General features: G+C 41.6%; 1 protein-coding gene across 4 annotated transcripts; it reads left to right on the plus strand.

Annotated features, from left to right (window-relative positions):
- Positions 1-674: 674 nt before the first annotated feature.
- On the plus strand, positions 675-20695 carry CRYBA2 (crystallin beta A2). Of its 4 annotated transcripts, none has more exons than XM_087950401.1 (6): positions 720-820; positions 9758-9815; positions 11115-11274; positions 13138-13279; positions 19289-19431; positions 20437-20695. In XM_087950401.1, exons 2-6 carry the CDS (start codon positions 9770-9772, stop codon positions 20582-20584), a joined length of 639 nt encoding a protein of 212 aa, XP_087806527.1. In that variant the 5' UTR covers positions 720-820; positions 9758-9769; the 3' UTR covers positions 20585-20695. The 4 variants fall into 4 exon arrangements, with proteins under 4 accessions (XP_087806528.1, XP_087806527.1, XP_087806525.1 ...); XM_087950399.1 differs by lacking the exon at positions 720-820 and adding an exon at positions 9188-9322 and having other exon boundaries at positions 9755-9815; XM_087950400.1 differs by lacking the exon at positions 720-820 and adding an exon at positions 9243-9322.
- Positions 20696-23047: the final 2352 nt, after the last annotated feature.

The following is a 23047-nucleotide window of genomic DNA, read 5'->3' on the forward strand; positions in this document are numbered from 1 at the left end:
AGTACGACTTCAGCAACAGAGTGGTCAATGGCTGGAATGCATTACCTGACTCTGTTGTTACATCCTCTAACCCCTATTCCTTTAACCTCAAACTAACCACTATTGACCTCACCCCATTCCTAAGAGGTCTGTAAGGGGCGTGCATAAGTGCACAATTGTGCCTTCCGTCCCTGTCCTTTTGTCCCCATTTATTCGTATCTATTTCCTGTATTCTTACTCATGTTTATACTTATAGCTATTATCTTGTAAGCGATTGATAAATCAAATCAAATCAAATAAATAAATAAATAAATAAAAATGTATAGCATTCAAAAATCAGTCTGGTAGCATCAACAAATTTTATTAAAAAGTTATAGTTGTGTAAGTGGCAAGTGTGCATGTCCATAGGCAGACTCAGCTAACTTTGTTCCTGATTTGACAAAGGGAGCCATTCTCTTCCATCTTTTAACATGCAATAAGGAAGGAAAGCAAATTAACCAGGCGCAAAACTATCTAAGCATTATTCCCAGGGTTTTGCACTGAACATCTTACTGCCTGAGGTGAAGAACAAGGAGGCATTTCCTCCAACGAATGCACAAAGCTGGTCAGACCAGCAGGAGCACCTTGCTTGAATGTTGGCAAAGAGCCAGTATCTTTTTTTACCACATGGCAGACAGCTGGCAAACCAGGGAAATGATAGGCCATTTACGTATTGTTGGAAGAATGATCCTTCTGGGTTCAGTTCCAAGTGGGAAAAAGACACTGGAAACATGGAGGCTGTTTGGAAAGATGGTTTAATGGTGGACAGGACCCCATGGCTTGGAGCTCCAAAGAAGGAAGGGTGAGGTGCTGAAAGTGCCTGGTTTTATACTCTCTGTTGGGATTTGAATTTGAGCTTGTATTCTGATTGGTTGTCAAGACTCCCATGGGGCCATGTAGGGGCAACTCTGTAGTCTGTCCTGAGTCCCAGGCTTGGTTGAGCCTTGGCTGGATGATGATGTAATGAAAAGGGCTTTGGGCAATTCCTATAGCTCTACCTGGAGATCTTTGTTATGTAAAATACTCCAGCCCAGGCCTTAATGGCCCACCCACTGACAAAGGTGGGGAGGTGATCTTCTGCTTCTGAGGTGAGTTTCTGCTTCTGAGTTTCTACTCTTTTTAGGGGAAATATTTTGCCTTTTTAATATTTCCTAGGCTATTTCATTTTTTCTAGGATAGGGCTGGGTGCTAACTTCCTACAGTATAAACACATACAGCCCTGTCTCCCAACTTCTTGCCACTGCCTCCAAAAATAGCTACTTCATTCTCTTCAATGGCCAGCCCTATTTTACCCCTCTATCTTTCATAAGGCAATAGAAATACTTCACGTCTTATCATCTCTACTACCAGCTCACTGAAGAATAATTTCAGTGGACCAGAGGTGGGTATTCAGCAGGTTCTGACCAGTTCTGGAGAACCGGTAGCGAAAATTTTGAATAGTTCAAAGAACCAGCAAATACCACCTCTCACTGGAGATTTTACAGTATCCTTCCCCTGCCACGCCCACCAAGCCACGCCTACAGAACCGGTAGTAAAAAAAAATTGAATCCCACCACTGCAGTGGGCGTTGAGAAAACATACTGTAGTGAAATATTGGACTGTGAGGATGTAATAGCTATGGCTTCAAGTTGCTATTTGCTTTGAAAACAGCCTAAGGCAGGGTTATTGTTCTAATTTTTAGCACAGACCTGCATTTTAGGGGTCCAGAACATTCTTGCAGTTGTAGATCTTCTACCTTGTTAGACCAAGAAGTGGTATTTGTAAAAAAAAAAAAACCTGAGTGAGCAACTTTCCACGGGTGATTGATCATTACTACACCCCTAACAGGTCACCTTAACCCTATTTGGCTAGTACCTGGCACTACTTTTCTAAGGCTCCTTCAGACAATGTCCTGGCTGCGAGACAGGGAGTGGTTGAAGTCCTGGACTATGTTGGGGTCACCCAAACTAAATACTATTCAGTGAGCAGATCAGCGAATCCATTTTGACAATGGTGTGACTCATATGAACAAATTTCTGTTGGGGGCATACAAGGGAGAAAAGTGTTTTTAAAAGAACAATGTTTCGTCTTAGGGTGAAGTGGTGAATGAAAGTGGAATTGTGTTAGCGTATCTGGGCTCCTCTGCTTTTTCCCCCATTCCAGTTTGAGAAACTTTTATAACATTCACAAATTAGTTCTCAAGCCATATGTTTAGGATGCCGTGTTTATTTTATGTTTTCTGAATCTATTTGTTGCTATTGAGGGGTCACTCAGATTTCCGCAGCCCACCGATGGTCAACCTATAGTTCTCTTAGAAGAAAAAAAAAAAAAAAAGAGCCAAGCCTCAGGGTCATCATAGAAAAACGTCAGGACAGACCTTGTCTTCACTGAATCTCAGAAATAAGAAATGGAAAAAAAGAAAGACCCACGAATTCAAAAGAATGGAAAAGTAAACTACACACAGTTCAGGGACAGGACACACACTTGAAGCTGCTGGTAGTGGTTCTAATCTCACATCTTGGCTGTGAACCGAGAAGGTGAATGAAGGAGGGAGGACAAAATAGCTAGGAACTGTCAGCCCTGTGCTCCAAGACCAGTTGCCAGGCTGGGAGCCCTCAGGCACAAGAATGTTCTGTTCTCACACAATTTTCCCTGTGTGTTTTCACGGATGGGAGGAACAGATTTACCTAGCAGAGTTTCATTCATGAGACACTGCAGGCAGGTTTTATTGCTGATGATATCAGTTTTTGTTCTGCTCCCCCTATTATCTAATCTGTTTGATTCTTTCACCAAAGGCTACCTCTATTTCCCTCACTTACAAGACAGCCATTTTATTTGTTAGGAAGAGCTAGAAATTATGAGTCAAAATGCTTTCTTGCCTACAGCTGCTGATTTCATGCAGCTACTGAAAACACAAAGCCTCTGATAATAATAATAAGTGGCATCTTCTGCCCTGGGGTTGCCAACTTCTTTACCAATTTGTTCTGGGCCGTGAATATCAGTATGAACTGCAAACGTAAGAAGATGATCACTTCTGTCTATCAAAAACTTCACCAGTGAATTAACAGAGATTCTGTTAAAAAAAAAAAAAAAAAGAGCTAGGAATATGTCACCTTATGGTGACATATTTCCCCCCCAGTCTTTTTTATTTGAACTAGAGAAGGAAGAAATTTTCAGGTGAAAGAAAACTCAATAATAATGTTATTCTTAAATAAAATTCAGTGCATTTATTGATGCAGTTCTATGGAGTTCGACAGCTTGAACCGTGGCATGGCATCAATTAGATACCCTTGCCTCAGTTCCAATAGCTAGGCATTATGAGACGTCATCAACTGCATGGGAACAGCTGGCTGGTCCTTTGTGGCCTTCTAGGTGGATTAGTCCCCATAGCAATCAGAGAGGCCAGATAGGTAACCTGGTGTGTGTGTGTGTGTGTGTGTGTGTGTGTGTGTGTGTGTGTGTGTGTGTGTGCGCGCTGTACTCAGGATGGTTGCAGCTCTGTTTCTTTTCAGACATCCAAGGGCAGAGTAATATATGTTCCTCAGCATCCAAATATAGACAAGCATTAAACTAACACTCCTTTCAGGTGGCTCTTCAAAGAACACTTTTTCTTCCAAAGCTGCCTCTTGGTAGAACCCAAGAAGCAACCAAGAAGAAGGTAGGCTGTGAAAGAAGCAGATCCAGCTTTTTTTTAAAACTTAGACAGATTTCAGTGGACGCCCTTAGGTGAACTGCTGTCTCTCCTTTCTTCCTGATCTGCAATCCTTGGCCAGCCTCACAGGAAAAGATTGTCATGATTAATCTGATGTATATATAATGTGTTCTTTGGAAAAGAGCTCTGTGAACATTTTTTAAACCATAATTCACTTAAATCAGGACTGGGCTAGTTATAGCCACTTTTCACAGCCTTGGAGCTCCCTAGGACTGTAACGGACAACACAATTTCTCACCATTTTGATCAGTGGTGGGATTCAAAAATTGTTTTACTACCGGTTCTGTGGGCGTGGCTTGGTGGGCGTGGCAGGGGAAGGATACTGCAAAATCCCCATTCCCTCCCCACCCCACTAACCTGCTTTCTAGCTCTGTTCTCCTGTGCAGGGCAACAAAAGACCCAGCCAATCAGCTGGGACTCAGGAGGCAGAGAATAGATGGGGGCGGGGCCACTCAGAGGTGGAATTTGCCAGTTCTCTGAACTACTCAAAATTTCCGCAAGCAGTTCTCCAGAACTGATCAGAACCTGCTAAATACCACCTCTGATTTTGATGTGGGAAGCAGAACAAAATAATATAAGCTGTAAAATAGGCAAATCATAAGTAAAAACTGAACAAAAATTCTTGCATGTGTGGTGTGACCATATTTGTTTTACAGCTCCCACCGCCCACAAATGTTTGACATTAGAATGCTGAAAAAGTTGTGCATCTGTTCCATTTCACTGTTGTTTTTGTCCCCCAGTTTAAAATTGCTTATTACTAGAGCATCATGAATCCACCCAATTTTCCAAGCCAATGGTGCCAGTGGGAACAAAGGCTATGAAGGCAAGCCTGGTCTAAATTTTCTTCCAAAAATTTACACCGGTAGGAAAGATTAGATAGCTAAGACAGGAGAATTTTGGAAAGTGCTGTGCTGGGAAAATATGTCAGGCAGCTCAAACAGGTAGAAAGGCCTGGCTCTAACCATCCAAGTGGCAGCAAAGCTTTAATACTAGAAGCATAGATAGTAGACAGGGTCAACACCATTTCAGTATGTTATCCCCACCTGAGACAATTGGGATAACTGGAGAAATGATGGCTACATTAACCATGGTCAAGCAGGTTATGCAAACACAGTTTGAATGTCTGGCTTGGCTATCTCAGGCCTAAGGGAAGGCAGTATTTCTTCCACTGCTGCCCTTGCCCCTGGCAGGATAGGAGAAATCACATCCCTCTTATCTCTACATTTTCTTCCTTTGGGTGCAGAGTGATCCGTTAGTGAAATGAGATGGGAAAGAAGGAGAGAGCGAAGGGCAGCAGGAGGAGGGATTCCTGATCTAATCAACCAGGCCTGGCAAATAAACCCAGCTGTGCCTCTGCCTGAAGCAGGAAACAACTTTTGGAGCAAACACCGCACCGGGCAACCGGTGGCAAAATAAACAGGGATTGGCGCTACTTCCATCTGCTCCAGGCAAGGAGGAAAGAGGGAGATGGGGCTCAAGAAAAACTGCTTCCCATGGAAGGAAGTGGGAAACAATCTACATTGCCCCAAAGGGCTCAAAACATTCATTGTAGCACTCAGCATATACTTTTTCATAATGTATTTTCCAACTCCTTTGGCCAAGAAAATCTAGACAAGGATCATCCTTACCTCGTTTAGCATTTCTTATTGCCTCACTTCCTTATTGAAAGTCTATCTAATTTATAGGTGCAATATGAAATGGCTATGGGGACAGTCACAAGATATGGAAGAAGTTGTTTCATTGGTTGGGTCGCTTTTAATGAAATAAAAGATTTGGTCTCATTACCCAGCTCAGCAAATGAAATTATGTCTTGTAAATTATAATTCAGCCTGTCATAAAAGAAAACAATGTAAATCAAAGCAAATAATATTTTGTTCTTTGTAGATACCCTAGAAGTTTATTAAATGAAATGAATTCCATGTAACATACAAATTATATCAGTTAAAATTTATAAAACTCATGTTAAATTCAAAACAGATATTTCGTCTGCTGAACATTTTCATCAGTATTGGTAGGATGGTCAGATGCAGACAGATATACTGCTTCTAAGGAATATCAAGATCTTTGGGGGGAGGGAATGACAGCTTAAAAATTGGTAATGTGAAATCAGCCTTTGTGGTAATTTGATCCATGACTTTTCTATAAATTAAATCCAAGTAAATCTTATTTTTTTGTAAAAAACCATTAACCCAGGATTTTAAAGTGTTAGTTTCTTCAACAAGCCATAATGCCTTGCTTTGCATAAAATGCTAAGGCATAATGGATACATGGTATTAAGATAATGAACAAAGTACACAATAGCTTAACACAAAGAGTGAACTCAGTCTTTTAGTCAATCATGCCAAGCAGTAAGCATAGACAGTGAAATAGGAAGGCCAAAATAAAGATGATATAAGTAGCTTGGCCCTTTAACAGAGTTTGGAGGTGGGGAATGTGTGCCTTCAAGACAGTGTTGACTTGTGTGACTCCCTGGGCAAGTGCCTGCAGCTTTCTTGGCAAGATTTCAGAAGTGGTTTGCCATTGGGTCCTTCCTAGGGCTCAGAGGCAGCGACTGGCCCAAAATCACCCAAGTGAGACTAAAATTCAGTCTCCTGGTTTCTAACCTGGTACCTTAACCGGTAGACCAAATTGGCTGTTCTTTAACATGTAAATCCAAATTATCCTGACATTGTTTTTAGTGAAAAATGTAGTTGCAAATAATCCTTGCTTAGCAACTTATTCAGAGTTACAACAGTGATGAAAAAGTAACTTTATGACCAATCCTCATATTCATGACCTTTGTAAGTCTGTAAAGCAAAGGAAAGCTGAAGCAAGATAAGCACACTTGTAGTTTCATAATGACTGATTTTCAGTCCTAATTGTGGTCACCAAATGAGGTCCACCTAAACTATTTCTGCTGAGTATAACATTCTATTTTCCTGCAGTGTAGATTGGGTTGAACTTACACAGTGGAATCAAACTATGTAAAAATAGGAAGTAAATGCAGAGAATATTTAGTCCAACCTTCACTGCAAGAGTCCACAACTGTCCCATCCATGACAGAAAGCCATGCAGCCTGTTTAAGTCCTCCAGCAAATTAGACTCTTCCATCTCTGGAAGAATGATTAGCCCTGACATAATCAGGGAGAGTGAAAACTTTATCAGAAAGAAAAGATTTGCAGGTGCAAGGCTAGATTCAGAATATCTTGGAGATAACATTAAGTAGCCACAATGGAACGATTGTTCTCCGAGCAGCTTTTCACAATCTGTAAAACGTAGACTTTTCAGCTCCCACAATTTCCAGCAGAGATTAGATTTGCTGAAGGTTCTAAGAATTATACTGGAGTCAAACATCTCTAGATGTTCCAACATCTTCAGATACTGAAACAGGCAAAAGATGCTGGAGAACAAGTACTTTTTTCTTTTTCTTTCATTCCACCTCCTTTTTCTTGATAGTAAACCAATTCACAGTCTCGCTATGATTCGAGTCTTCCTTTCCATGTGATGTCGGCTTTTTATTGGGTGGAAGCACAATTCAGAACAAATCCATATTCCTAAAATGATGGACAAATCCAGATCCATAAAGTGATGGGACAGCCTGTGAATAGGTAAAGCACAGAATGACACAAAGAGAACATGCAAGAGGCCCCAAATAAAGTACACCAGTAGCACAACTGTAGTCCTAAACAATTAGGCAGGAAATCCCAGAAGAAAAGCAGTGTGAGTTACATTGTATAGTGTTTCTCTTTATTTGCCATGCTTTGTGCCTCACCTTGGGAACCTTTATTTTTGTTCAATGCATAAGCCTTTTCCAAGGGGCATGAAATTCAGGAATTGGATTTTTTTCATCTTTTCATCCCATTAAAGAGGTTAAACAAATACACAGCTTAAACACTTTTTTTTTAAAAAAATTATGTACTCAGCATTTAAACAAAAATCAAGGGGCTTCTGGTGGTGGCTTTTCCAATGAGCAAATTTATTAAAATTGAGCTTGAAAAAGCTGCTACTCTCACTCAAATAGATTAACACAGGTCTCCTATAATGCACTCAGAATTATTTGACATGCCATTTCCATACATAAAGCAGCTCACTAAGGTTGGGCAATTAAAAAAAAATATGCCTCCCATTCTAGCTTAATCACTATAAATATATACTATACTATAATCACTATAAGCTTGATATAATATATAAATATATTTCAATAGAAGAATCGACCAAAGTTTGTTAAAAGATATTACTTTATTTCCTTGGGCAAAAACCTGATTAGCTTGATATCTTCTTGAATTTATTTCAGGTTTATTTTGATCAGATCAAATTTCAGACACATTGTAGTTTTTAAAACACTTAAAATGCCTTAAAATGCTGCACAAAATCGCCCAAAGCACAATATCTGGCCTATAGGCATACATTTTTCAAAAGATCTGAGAGAAGAACTGGAAGGCTGCCAGAATAGAGGTAAACAGTTGAGGGGGGGTGGAAATTACCCACCTTAATATACATGTATTTGGGAATTATCATTAGGGAGAACTCCACAAGAGAAAATGAAGTTTTAATTATTTCTTAGGTAACTGCCAACCAGTGGCCTCAATTGCAGTTCCATGTACAAAATCCCTGCCCTTTTATGCCCTCTAGTGGGACCTAAAGAGATTGTACATTTACTTGCAAATCTTAGCAGAACTGATTTTAGGTCTGGGGCACAAAATTCAGTGTGGCTCCCATAGGGCTTCTCTGGAAATGCAAAGGATCGAGCCGCGCTCATGTTCCAGCCAACTGTAATCTTTGCGGATGGAAGGGGAACCCCGGGGGTTGTGAAAAGATGGATATTTTAGGCCTTATTTCCCGACCCCGTTTCCTGCTGCCTTCTGCTTCCTAACCAACATCGCAGGGCGAGGCCTGCTGATTTGGGGGAACGTCTCTAAGTTCTTGCTGTGAGACCAAGGAAAATTCTCCCATGAGTTTAAAAACAAACAAAAACGCGTGTAAAAGTGCTCTTGAGAAGCGTGAAGCCGGTTCCTTGGGGTATGATTAAGAGGGAAAAGCTGCCGTCGAAGCAGGCCAGCTTCGTTCCCCCTTTGCTAAATAGTAACCCAGATAATTCATGGGAGGGGGGGGTGTCCTCGAAGTACTCGCTAAGGGCGACTCTTTCTGAAGGGCGGGCGGGCGGGGGGGGGGGGCAGGGAAAAGGCCGTCCATTTCGAGGGAGGCCCGGTGCTAATCTCGCCTCACGACGGCGGCGCCACGGGCTCTTTCCCCCTGCGCTTTGGACGGGCGGCCGGTCCCTCCCGCGCAATGGCCTGGGAAAAGGGCGGCGAGCTTAATCCTCCAGCTGAGCTGGCCTTTGTTCCGAGGTGAAAGGGAATCGGTGCGTCAGGGCCTTTATCTTTCGCTCTTCGACTGCTAAGCTAACATGCCCGCTTCATCCCTTTATGGGCCTCGGGGAGGCGAGGCATCTCGCCAGGATGGGCAAGAGGTATGGACAGGCCCGGCTGACCGCCCACCCATAGTTGCCCCTCGCTGACTCAGCGCAACCTGTTGTGCTCTCCCCTTGTCACTTGGTCAGGCCAGGCTATATAATGCGGCCGGGGACCTCCAGCCCCCTATCTCCAATCTTTACCCTTGTCTGATCCGCCAAAGGTAAGTCCCTGCGCGCTGCTTTGGGAGGGTGGGGTATCCTGGCACTCTTTTTTGAGGATTCGACCGCCTTCCCTGGGGTTGGGGAAGCGCTCTTTTTTGCGATTGGGTGAGGGGGAGTTGGTGGTGAATGGTGGTGGCGGTGGCTTTTCTGGGACTTTAAGGCTGCTGTTGGTCGGTCGGCGGAGGATCAGCGAGCCCAGCCGAGATGTGGTGCTTTCTTGGCCTGGATTGCCTTAGAAAGCCCTTTGGAGGCGCCGGCGCTGGATGGTTGCTGCTCCTGTTCTTCGCTGGCTCGGGGCAGGATGCTGCCGTCGGAATGCAAGGGGGGAGCCTCTTTCGCAACTGGACGGCTCGACCTCGAGGCCGACGCGGGTCCGATGGCATTTCGCCTTCGCCTTCCTTTCTAATTCTTCGCGTCTCGCATATTCTCAGCAGGGCTGTTAGACTATGTCGACAGAGAGAGAGAGAAGAAGCGGAGCGCCGAGATATGCAGGTGTGTCCGCGCGCACATTTGAGCGCATGCCTACACGATCCGTGCGTGCACAAATGTGTACTATACACTTAGGATTGGGAGGCATGTATAGAATTGCGCGGGTGCAAATGTGACACCAGGGTAGCGACTGAGTCAGCCTTAAAGGAAAGGCTCTGGCCTTCAGCTCGCCTTATGCAATTGGGAGGCAAGAGAAAATTCCTTGAATTTGGGAATTCCTTTTGGCCAGGCTGCTTCTATTCCAGAATCCTCTGGTGTTCCTCTGGATCAGGGATTTATGAATTAAAAGAAAGATTATCGATTGCTGAAGGCATTTGGTGCCCAATTCAGAAAATTAAAATGCCCCTGTCCAAATATTATGCATATAATATGTATGTTCAGGCTATCTTTGCAACATACCAAACCCTTAAACAAGATTAAAGCATGCTATGTGAATATAACCACTAATTCTTCAGTAGATCTAGCTAAGAGTATTGAATGAATGCTGGCAATTTTGATAATACTAATTAATGCCAACTTTTTGACATGTTGCTCTTGAATAATACTCCTAAACATGCTCCTCTGGGTAAGACACTCTTTCCTGTCTAATATAATCGCTTTTTGCATGTGCATGTCTTTATGGCTGAATGCATAGCATCTCAATAAGCTGTTATATAGTTTGATTGTGTTGATGTGTTGTGTGACCTCACTTACCTTCTAATTCTCTGTTTATGGCTAAGCATTATGTTTGAATCCAGCCAATGGTGGCATAATCAGTAAATCAGTAAACACAAAAAATGTCTTGCATGAGAGTATACAAGACTACATAATGTGTAAGAGCTGAGATGCCTTGTCATCCAGTGAATGAATCTATTAAGGGCTTCTTTGATGTCACACTCTTAGTGATTTCAGTCTATGGATGGCAAGTAGAAAATCATGCTCCATTGTGTAGATTAGTCAGGGAGAAAGAGAAACAACTTAAAGGGAGAAGAAAAATAGATGAGAAGGAAGACCACTTACCTGCTCTATCCTTCAGCTTGCAATTCACCCAGTAATCATACAATCCTGTTCTCTTCAAAAACAAAGTTTTGAACATTTTTCCTTTTCTCAGCCTCTCAGATGTTCCCTAAGTCTTCCTCTTCTCTATTTGGCAATCTTGCATAATGCTTGCCACTGTTCCTCCTTGACATCTTGGTCCATAGTTGAGGGGCTTTGCCAGAAGGGACAGATATGACTCACACATATGCATCTCTCCCCTTCTACACATACAATCTCCAGCTGCTCTACAAATGTACTCTTAACCATACTATTCCACCTCCACAGGCAAAGATCTACCCATGACCAGCCACATGGAGCAATTCAAGATCATTGTCTGGGAAGAAGAAAATTTCCAGGGGAAGCGTTCCGAATTCATGATGGAATGCCCCAATGCCATGGAACGTGGTTTCCGCAAGATTCGCTCCATCAAAGTGGAAAACGGCCCGTAAGTGTTTTTGCAGTTCACAGTGTACATTGGGAAGCCCACAGAAGCTTCTGGTTTTAAACATTTATAATGAAATAAAGTAAAAACAGAAACAGAATTAGGAAAGTTAAAGAGGAAAGAAGTGGGGAGTGGGGAAAGGTAATTGCTTCCTACTTTTTCAGGGCAGTAGAATACAAAAAGAGTTATAATTTCAACCTTTTGCTTTACATTTCTAAATGTTTCAAGCTATTACTATAACAGCAAAATCATCCTGGTCATCAAATCTAAAATCAAAGCTTCATTTTTTTTTTTAGTTTTGAGTACAAAATCCAGAGTGGTTTCCAAATGGAAACAAAACTAGTCTTTTTTTAATTAGAGCAGTCATTTTGCCATCTCAGCCAATTGCATTACCTTTATAGACTTTTCAGTTGATTCTGAGAACCTCCATGTACTTTCGCATAGAATATGGATAAATAAATATACAGTCATCTTTAAAGCTGATCAGGAAGTTGCAGTTTTAATTGATTGATGGAAGGAAATCTTAGGAAATCAGACATAAAAGATAGCACTGCTACAAATTTTAACAGTGAGTTGTGTTTTTGCTTACTAAATTCCTAGATATCTTACTCTGCCATCGACACTTTAAAAAACTGTTTGAGGTATAGAGGTATACAGATGTATTTAAATATCACGTGTATTATTTATACATTGCTTAATTGCTTTAAACAGCATTGAATCATTGGAAACCACAGAGCTGTTTACAGGATAATATGATCCTGTGTGTTTTGAGAAAATATTAATTCTTTAACAGTTTGAATGAATAATTTGTAGATCACAAAGTCAAAATATGAATTATCTTTCCAGGTTACGTTTGCTTTGGTACTCTGCATTAAGTACCGTGTTTGTTATATAATAAGGCTGGGTCTTATTTTTTTTTGAGCCCCGAAAAAATGGCTAGGCCGTCTTTTCGGGGGTGACTTAATTTCCCCCCCTTGCATCTTAGGGCGGGCGGCGACGGCTTGGATGTTGACCTCGGCATTGGTGGGGCACTTTGTATCAGGGTCAACGCAGGCAGCACCATATCCGGGTGTGCAACAAAAGTACTTCCTAACAGCAAGCCCCCCTGCCATTTCCCCCCCATTTCGCATGTTTTAATATAGGCCTTAATTTGTGGGGAGGGGCTTAATTTCATTTCATGCCTATAAAACATGCTGGGACTTCCTATTGGGGGAGGCCGTATTGTTGGAGAAACAGGGTACTTCCATAAACAAACTATTTAAAAGGAAATAAATAGCCAATAAACCCTACCAAGGAGTTAGACAAAGTGAGGGAAAGCATGATTCTGTAGTAAAGCACCTGCTTTCCATGCAAGGGTCACAGGCTTAATATTTTGCACCTGGGTGAGAGGTCATTAATTTGAAATAACTCTGCTTGAATTCTTAAAACCCTGCTGGCAATCAGAATCCATGTAGGTTTGAAAGGACAATAGTTTGTTTGATTGCAAAGCAACTTCCATGTTTACTCTAAACACCAAATAATATTTACAGCAATCACAGCACTGCAGAGAAGATGATCACATAGGTAGAAAATAGGTTGTCTGATCTTTTTAAAGATCTCTCTTAAAGAACATGTAAGTTTTTACCATGGTAGTTATGTTAAAAGGAGGCACACCAAGTACTTGCTTCACCAAATAATATTTGCAAAACTTTTTTTAAAAGTGCATTTGTTATAATTACTGCAGAAGAGAAATTGGGAGAAATGTCCTATCTATCATAATTTTTTTTTTCGTGACGCTATTAAGATTTGAGCTGAATTTGAGTTTGATTTTAGAATATGAAACCACATATCCTCATACTTTTCTCTTTCTCTTTTCTTGACCCACAGCTGGATAGGCTTTGAGTATCCTGAATATCAAGGGCAGCAATTCATTTTGGAGAAAGGAGACTACCCTCACTGGGAGGCCTGGAGTGGAAACAGTGCTTATAGGACCGAGAATCTACTCTCCTTCCGGACTATCAGATGTGCCGTGAGTGCTCTTTAAAATATTCAAAAGCATTTTAAACACTTCAGGACCCACCCTGAATTTCTCCCATGGGCATAAGGAGCCTTTTTGTTTAAAAAGAGGGCCACCAGACAAGGGGAGTTTAAAATATGGGGGGAGTGGGGGCAAATGCTGCATTGAATTGATCTTTTAGGAAAATAACTGCATGAAAGAGTATTGAATACTAATTTGTTCCTTGAAAATAGCTAATTTGCAGGTAGAAATGGAATGCTGTCTCTGCTGGGCTTGGGCTTCTGGCTTCAAATTGATGATGCAATCACATGCCCGATTGGGAGGGGTTGGGTAGCGAAGCTCTCTTCCTCTCCAAACCTCTGCAAAGTATACCTATTTTTCTGGTTTGTTCTGCATTGGAGCCAGGGTGGAGGATAAGCTTTCGTCGCCTGCAAGCAACGCTGTGGGCATTTTAGGGGAGCAGAATGAGAGGGTCACTTGGGTCCAACTTCACATGTAAGCTGAAGCCGCTCTATTCCCAAGATAGTGGGCAGTTGGAGGAGACAGGTGGCCTAGAGCATTATGAACTCTGTGTGGTCTTGGATGGTAAACTGCACAGGAGCCATGAGCAGCAGAATTGGCCCTGCTCTTAGTGGCTGTCCATCAGTCATCGTCTCAACTATTATTGGGCTGTCTGTAGCTTGAGTATGCAACTTTAGTTTCTGTATTGTTTCTATATCTATGAAATCGGTGGTTGCCCCACTGTGCCGTCCAGCCAGTTATAGTTAATAGGGAATTGGGATAGTTATTTAGGAATTGGGTGCTGTCTCCTTAAGGAAATGCATCATGGTAAATGTAGTTAAGGTATCCTGGGAAATGTAGCCACATGTCATGTGGCCACATCTGTAATCCTGATTGGTCACTGAATTGACCCTTGGTGGGTTGTGGGAGGTTCCTTCACTCTTGCCTGAACCCAGCATCATGCTGGTGTCTCACCTCCTTGCTCCTTCGATATGGGATGAGAGATTACCATCCTTTTACACCAGAAAGTCAGCTATGCAAAGAGTTGGACATTGAGATGAATCGCGACATAACCGTGAGTTATATTGATGATGCCTAATGAACTAATAAAAATACTTTGTATGGATGCTTTGTGGACTTAACTGTCTGCTTTATAATCAGCTAGTGGTTGTAAGGTCCAGAACAGAGGTCTCCAAACTTGGCAACTTTAAGACTTGTAGACTTCAACTCCCAGAATTCCCCAGCCAGCATGCACCGGTTGGAGAATTCTAGGAGTTAAAGTCCACAAATCTTAAAGTTGCCAAGTTTGGAGACCACTGCTCTACAACAACAGACAATTCTACCCTCTGCTTGGAATCTAAAATAACAGGAGTATTTAAATATGCTTCTCTTCTATTGACTATCTTAACTATCCTCAAATAGTGGAGAGGTCTTCTTCAGAGTTCTTGGGAGGAGGGGGCAGGCTAATGAAGTTCCCTTGAAGTGCTGCTTCAGAGCGACCTGGGCACTTGCTGGCTACGTGCTTTGCTGATTTACAAGTTCTGCATCTCATTGCTGTGCTTGATGGAACTTCATTGATGTTTTCACCTGGCATTGTCTGGCTGTATGTCCTGGGGATCCCACAGTAAAAGCACAGTCCCTTCTTTTTTGCTTCTCTCCTGATGACAGGGAGCTCTTGGCTGCTCAGATTTGCGTGAGTTCTCCTAGGCTGGATTCTAAGGAAACCATTGGAGGGAGATGGGCTGTGGGTTCTTTCCCCCTTCCTGTTCCTTCCCTGCCTTAACTCTTCTGGTCAGCAGCCCATCAGTATACAATGCTAATATAGCTCTTCCAGGGTATTTGGGGTGCTTTGCCTCGTCAGCTCATCTCTTAGGGCAAGGGTCTTCAAACTTGGCAAGTTTAAGGCTTGTGGACTTCAACTCCCAGAATTCCTGAGCTAACATGACTGGAGGAGGAATTCTGGGAGTTGAAGTCCACAAGTCTTAAAGCTGTTAAGTTGGAAGACTCCTGTCTTAGTATCCTCAGCCAGCCCCAGGTCAATTGGGGCTAAGTCATTCCACCTTGCATTGCCAGCAAGTAATTCAAACTCCAAAATATATGACCTTAGTCTCCTCTGTCCCTGCTTGAGCTTCCAGATCTCTCTCCTAGCAATGATTCTCTCTATGGGAATGCCCAACGTGTCTTCTGAGTTTAAAATCATGATAAGTTGCCCTGCACCAGTTTGTTTTATTTATTTTATTTATTTTATTTATTTGATTTGCCAATTGTTTACAAGATAATAAGTATAAGAGTATACATAGTTGTGAATACATGAAATGGGTACATATAAGAAGAATAAGAGAAACAATAGGACAGGGACGGTAGGCACGTTGGTGCGCTTATGCACGCCCCCTACAGACCTCTTAGGAAAGGGGTGAGGTCAATAGTAGACAGTCTAAGGTTAAAGTTTTTGGGGTTTGGGGAAGAAACTACAGAGTCGGGTAGAGTATTCCAGACACTGACCACTCTGTTGCTGAAGTCGTATTTCCTGCAATCAAGTTTGGTGCGGTTTACTTTGAGTTTGTATCTATTGTGTGTTGCCTTCAAATGAACAATATTGCCCACTTAGCTGCTGCTTTTTTCTTTTCTTTTTTTAGCAAGCTTAGCACAAAAGTCACTTTGGTGCAATCAGTGGGAAACTCCATGGGGCCTGCCTGTGATAAACATATTCAGTCTCACATCACACTCTGCCCCAGCTCTGTTGCATTAGTTATATCATGGCATCCTGCAAATAGGTCACTTATGAATTCACTGCTGCTGGTATTGCAACAAAGCAGCTCAGGTGCTGGGCACATAGCAGAGTTCCTTGAAGTTAGGCAGCCATTCCTGAAATTCCTCTCTTTGTATAAGAGTACTAGACTTGCAAGATTGATGTCAGCCTGTCTAGGCAGACCAGACAGGAAACGCAGCCAGGTAAACGAATTCTACTTTACTGTCAAGCTACATTAAAAGAATCCTGCCAGTCTGAAAGTAAGTTCTGCTGCTGCTGCTTTTACAGCCTGAGAACTGACACTTATCCCAAAACTAGCCAATCAGATTTTTTGCCTTGTGTTGTATTAATCCTCGTCCAAATTTGCCCATCCTAAAAGATGACTGGGTGGGGCTAAGGTCACCTTTGCGGGGAATTTTTTAAAATGCATAGTCTTGGGTGGAAGACAAACAAGTAAATTAGGCACTTTGATTTTAGATGAAAGATTTTAAAAAGATCAGCCATATATTACAAAGCTACCAGAAGCAAGCAACTGGTATGGGCCGGAGCGTTATCTATCAGGGTTTTAAAAGAGGGATAATGGAGGTGTGTGTGTGTGGGTGGGTGGGTGGGTGTGAGTCAGAATGTATAACATCCATTGCCATGAAGCTATAGCCAGCCACATATCATTCCATCTCTAAAGCAGCTGCTTCGGTTCTAAACTGGGCTTTAAAATCTCTGCACGTCCCCCATCTGTGGGCTTTAATAAGAACCAGTCAGATTAGGGCCGCACTTTAATAAAAGACTGTGAGATAGCATCTCCTTCTTTGCTGGCAGGATCACGGAGTTCAGGCTGCAGGGATGTGCAATGGAAGGAAGAGAGGGAGACGAAACGATGCCAGCTTTTAACCCCTTAGATTCTTGGGACCCTGGGATCCTACAAATGCTAAACCCTTGAAATGTTGGAAGGCATTTTCTTCATATAATATCCGGGGCTTCAATTATTATTATTATTATTATTATTATTATTATTATTATTATTATTATTATTATTATTATTATTATTATTATTATTATTATTATTATTTATTTATTTATTTATTTATTTATTTATTTATTTATTAATCTTTAGTGAGATTCACAGCCTTTGGGGCCGGTTGGTAGCTCAACAGCTCGAGTCCTAACCAAAGACCTAGGAACTGTTCAGGTAGCGTCAGAGGACTGTTCCAAGTAGGGTGGTTTTTTGTTGAATCAGGGTATTCAAGTCTGATAAATTCAGGATTTCCAAATAGCGAGGCAGCCCTTTAGATATTGCTCCAAGGGCTCCAATTACAATTGGGATAACACACGGTTTCTTTTTCCAAAGTCGTTCAGCTTCAATTTGTAAGTCCCGATACTTTGTGGTTTTTTTCTTGCTGCGTGTCTACAGTTCATGCATCACCAAGTATTGCAATGTCAATGAACCAAACCCTTTTCTTCTCAACTATTGTTATGTCAGGCATGTTGTGGGCCAAATGCCTGTCCGTCTGAATTCTGAAGTCCCACAAGATCTTGACTTTTTCATTCTCCAGAAGCTTCTCAACCTGATGTTCCCAGTAATTGTTGTTATTGTTATTGTTATTGTTATTGTTATTGTTATTGTTATTATTATTATTATTATTATTATTATTATTATTATTATTATTATTATTATTATTATTATTATTTTCCTGAGAAGTAGTTTATCGGATGTTTCCCTGCCCGCACACTCACAATAATTGACAGAAATTCACAGTAGCTGCTTGGAGAGAATTCAGGCTGTCCTTGACTTATGTCCACAATGGGGGTATCAGAATTTCCATGCCTAAGCAAGTCTGTTATCGAGTGAGTTGCCACCCGATTTTACGACCTTTTTCGCCATGTTCGTTAAGCAAATCACTGCTGTTGTTAAGTGAACCGTGTTGTTAACTGAATCTGGCTTCCCTCATTGACTTTGCTTGTCAGAAGCTGGCTGGGAAGGTCACAGATTGACCACAACTATTGTAAATACAGGCTGATGGCCAAGCGCTTAAATTTTGATCGTGAGAGCGTGGGGGATGCTATGATGGTTGTAAGTGTGAGGACCGGCCATAAGTCACCTTCTTCAGTGCCATTGTAACTTCTCATGGTTTGCTAAGTGAATGGTTGTAAGACGAGGATTATCTGGTTATAAAACACAAGTTTAACACAAGGCAGAGTTAAGCTACATGAGAGTCGGTGACCTTAATTTAGAAGGCAATAATAAACAGTCCCCATATATTAGTCAATTTTACTCTAGTATGTTGTCTGATCCTGGTCTCTATGGATCATTTTGGGTACAATGAATCGCATAAGTCCAGAAGATTAATAAGATGATGGATAAATGTAGTAAATGAACTGTGAGTTAATTTGCTAGGGATTCACATCTTGGGCATAGCGCATTATGCACACACAGTCTAAACTACAATTTGCAGAAGCCCTTATCTTCCTTTTCATTAATTCTGCAATATCTAGCTATTAGAGGGCCACTGAAATAGATGGAGAAAATAAAAGAGGATTAATAGAAGAAGAGGGGAGGAGGAAACAAAGACGAAAAGAAAGAATAAAGAAAGTCATGGGGTAGCTGATGCAATTGTTTATCTCCAAGGAATTTTATTTCCTCTGCTCCCAATATTGACAGGGTTTATAATCCCACTACTAAACCATAATGTGATTTATTTGGTTTTAGCTTGGTTTTAGTTTTAAATGTTGTGGAATGAGAATAACAATCACCACCACCATTGTCCACTTAAGTTATGAACCCCTGAAAGCATCTGGCAGGTTAGATAAGCCTCACAATGGGTTCTGACCCAGCAAAGCAATTGATAGTGCACTGTTTGACATAGGAGGCAGAAAGCTTTAAAATAAGGGGCAAGTCTCAAAGTAAGGATATGGCCTTCTCCAACCCTGCTTTTCCCAGATGTGTTCTAGGACAGTAACTGTCAGCCAGTATAGTCGTTGAGGCTTCTTACTGGGAACTCTAGATCCCAACATGCTGAAGGACATATTAGGAAGCGGAGAGCCAGGACAAAGTCAAAGCAATAAGCATGAACCGTGTTGCCCTATGTTGAAACAATCAATCTCGAGGAAAGATGGAAAAAGATCTGGGAGCTACCGACATGCCTCGTTGGAGAGGCATTCCAAAAATATCTAAAAGTACAAGAAGGGGGAAAGAAGCCTAAGACTTGGAAAAGTCATTGTGATCTCTTTTGCTTGTGTTTCTTCCTCCTCTGAGACATCTTCATGCTATGTTGCAGAATCATAATGACAGCAGAGTGACTCTGTATGAGTCAGAGAACTTCCAAGGTATCAAGTTTGAGCTGACTGATGATTATCCATCATTGCAAGCCATGGGATGGTGCAGCAAGGAAGTAGCCTCCATCAAAGTTCTCTCTGGAGCGTAAGTGATGCCTTCTGTTTCTCTTGGTGCAATTTTTGGTTCAAGGTAATAAATATCAGAGAGCATCTGTTGAGTAATTACCTTGATTTAATAAGACCATCCGTCCTACAGTTCTGGTATCTTCTGTATATGTATTGGGCTACTGTACTCATAACCAAAAAAGCTATGATGCTGCTGCACAATGATCACTGTAGATTTGAAGATCCTCATAATAGACAGTGACCTTATATTTTTCCAGCAGAGAGTTTGCTGGTCACTTTTCTCCATAGTTTTAAATTCCATAATCAGATATGGACTGGAAACAGAGGCTTCTTCTGTTTCTGATCACACATTGTATTAAGCCATATGGGAGTTATTTGGCTTTAGATGAGCATATTAAATTGGTTACTGAAGTCGGTATATTATGGTTTCTGACTGAGCATTCCCATAATGTCTTATTTAACAAACCACAATTATAACAAGCAATGGCTGTGTGAACCCAGCAAGCCAACTCTTTTCAAGAGACCTAAGTTAGGAGTTACAGGGAAGTTTCATTTCTTGTGTCAAATTTTGTTTGGTGGCTTTTTAAAGGACTGTATAAAAATCTACAGTACTGCTCCATCTTATTAAAATATGAACACAACAGATCCACAGACACAACTGATAGATTTTCCAAAATTGATTTCTGCATTTCAAAACAGCAACAATTACTACAGTGTCTGATTTCCTTACTCTCAGTCATTTTTATGGTACATCTCCCTTGGGGCTGGTTATCCAGTCCAAGGACTGGACAAGTTGGGATCCAAAGGACTAAAAGCCATTGAAATGCTCTGCTACTCCAACCTACCCACATTTCAGATACATTGGGACTATATCACTTAGCCTTTGCAACCAATATAGTTTAGGTGTTGCAGTATCAATACATTCCCAAAACACCAGCTTAGGAAAAGATGTGCTGTTCCCTTTCCAATGAAGGAACATGTGCCAGATTGCCTATCATCCCTATGTTCTGTTTTATCCTCCTAGGTGGGTGGCATATCAATATCCAGGCTACCGAGGCTACCAATATATCCTGGAACGGGACCGACAGAATGGTGAATATCGGAAGTACACTGACTATAGCAGCCAAGCCCATAGCAGCCAGATCCAGTCCATCCGCCGTATCCAGCATTGAGCCAGGTCTTAGCAGCAGAAACAGTAGTATTATATTTCCTGTGCAACCCTCACCTTCACTTTGGCCACGTAGTAGACCTGCACCCAGTAGCTAATAAAGGCATTTACCAAACTCCTTTTTCATTTTGTCCATCTGTCGATGAAAACTTTGTGCCGTGATTCTTGGAGTTGTTAGAATTCATGCCTCAGATTGCTGATGAGGGCCCAGTCACTGTGGAAAGTTGAAAATAATAAATAATTGAGAATCCTATTTGGTTAGCAAATCCTGGAAGGATTGGTTGAGGAAGGAAGCCCTTTGCAATAGAAAGAAGATGCCAGAATATGTATTTTTGTAAAATGGATTCTACCTGCTTTCCTTCTCCTACAAAAAAAAAGGGGGGTGGGATGGAGTCAATACATGTTAACACATTATTTTGAGATTGGCTCATGATCAGGACCACAATGCACAAACAACACTTAGCAAGAAGCTGAACTGAAAGCAATTATTTCCAAAAGAGTTAATCATATGAAATCTTTGTTGCACATACAAATACAAAAAGCAAATGGTTTCTTTGGCAATTTGAAGATGGATTTATTATCGCATAAACTTTGGTCAAAAACCTCATCTTTCAACTATAACATTGTTTGAAGAGCCCTATTAGCAACATTGACTGGCAAATGATGTTTACTGAGTAGCCTCCTTCCAAACTGTTAAAATGTTCAAGGGTTGATTTGCCCAGTTTGGGGTAAGGTTACCAACTTTAAAACTAAGCGGGCACCAGTGTGTCCTAAACTGACTAGGTTGAATAGTTGTTAGATGTGCAGGATCAGCAGATAAAGGTTTTTGCTTCTAAAAATACTGGGTCAGCTGTAAAAACAGTAACCTTTTGGAAAAGTTTAAGACTGCGATGAAACCATGCTGACTTACTTGTACTTGTATCACTGGGCATCAGTAGCTAGCTAGACAGCCCAAGATCTCTGCAGATCCAGACTCCTTAGAGCCCCAATGGGCTTCCTGGGGTGGGTGGAAGTGTGGTAAAGGTGTGAACCAAATGTACACCAGTCATAGTCTCTTTCTGAATTGGAAGATCTTAGTGCTGTTCCCAGATCTGCGATAATAACAAGGAATACGATAATACAAAAAGCATACTCTTCATTTTTCATTTCTCTGAAGACGGAACCGATTGGCTGCATTTCTCAGTCAATGATTTGCTTTTAAGTGGCAACTGTTGAAAGAAAAAGTCTTTTTTCTTTTGGTCACTCTGGTGTGCTGTTTGATTTCAAGAAATGGGTTCACACAGGCCCTTTCCTACAACATGTCACTTATGTCAGCCCACAGAGTTTGGAGCATGCTGTTCGACGGGGAGAGAACAGTAGCTCAGGTGCTGTCACCAATGGGAAAGCTTTGCTTTTGCTAGGAGAGGCATTTGAAAATCATTCCTCTTTCTGTGTGGCTTGGCAAACTACGTAAGTGAGTCCTGCACACAGAAGCATACCTTCCCCAACGGTAGCCCTGGTTGGCTCCACCTCTCAGGTTCAGCTACGTGTTTACATCCGTCTAGATATCCGGGACTGGACAAATTTGTAATGAGCCTCTCTACCCTCAGTAGAGGAAGAACATGCAAACAGGCTGGAATAGAGCCAGGAAACGCTTTTAATCCCTGACCCCCCCTTGCCCTGTCACACCCAACACATACATACACACACCAAGCATAACATGTAAGCAGCCCCTGCAATCCAATAGTTCAACTTTCTAACAATGGACCGACTTTGTAACAAAAATTCCCCTCTCTGTTTAAGTCTATTGCAATGTCCCACTTTAAGAATATTATTCCTGCCAAATACCTATCTACCTGAGATTGTTGTTGGGTGTTTTTTTTGGTGTCAGTTTCATGATCTGCAAGTAGAACATTGTCTGAGTAGAAGCAGGCTTTGTTGCTAGCTCTGTCCAATTCATCTTGGTGGATGGTATTTATTTATTTATTTATTGTACCTGTATAACTAGTCATCTCACATGAAAGTGACTCGGGGCAGCACCCAACACTTGTATTGCCATAGAGTGAGCCCATCTGCCACTATCTGACAGAAATCCAGTGGGACCCGAATGCAGGTTGATGCTTCCAAGGCAAACCAGAAGAGAAGGAGTCGTGTAACTGCATTTTGCACCATAGACGTAATGTGAGGATGCAGAAGCAACTCCTGACAATCTCAGAGCCATGACTGGAATGAAAACCCATCATTAAAACTATGGCACAGAAGGCTACAGCTTTTCTTATTATTTGATTCTCGGAGAGGTAGCCTTCAAGTTACAAATTCAGCCATAAATACAGACATCCCAAACAAAGAGTAATAGCTGGCCATCCCACCCTGAAAAGCTAATAAGCACCAACATTATACAACCCAGAGGATCTGAGATCTTAGATTAGCAATGTGGACAATATTGTAAAGAAATTTACAATAAAGTTGCTCAAGGCCGCCTATGTTC

This window comes from Notechis scutatus, chromosome 1, assembly GCF_049901735.1.
Source record: "Notechis scutatus isolate UNSWTSFEM ecotype Mainland chromosome 1, rNotScu1.2, whole genome shotgun sequence".
Taxonomy (NCBI): Eukaryota; Metazoa; Chordata; class Lepidosauria; order Squamata; family Elapidae; genus Notechis; species Notechis scutatus.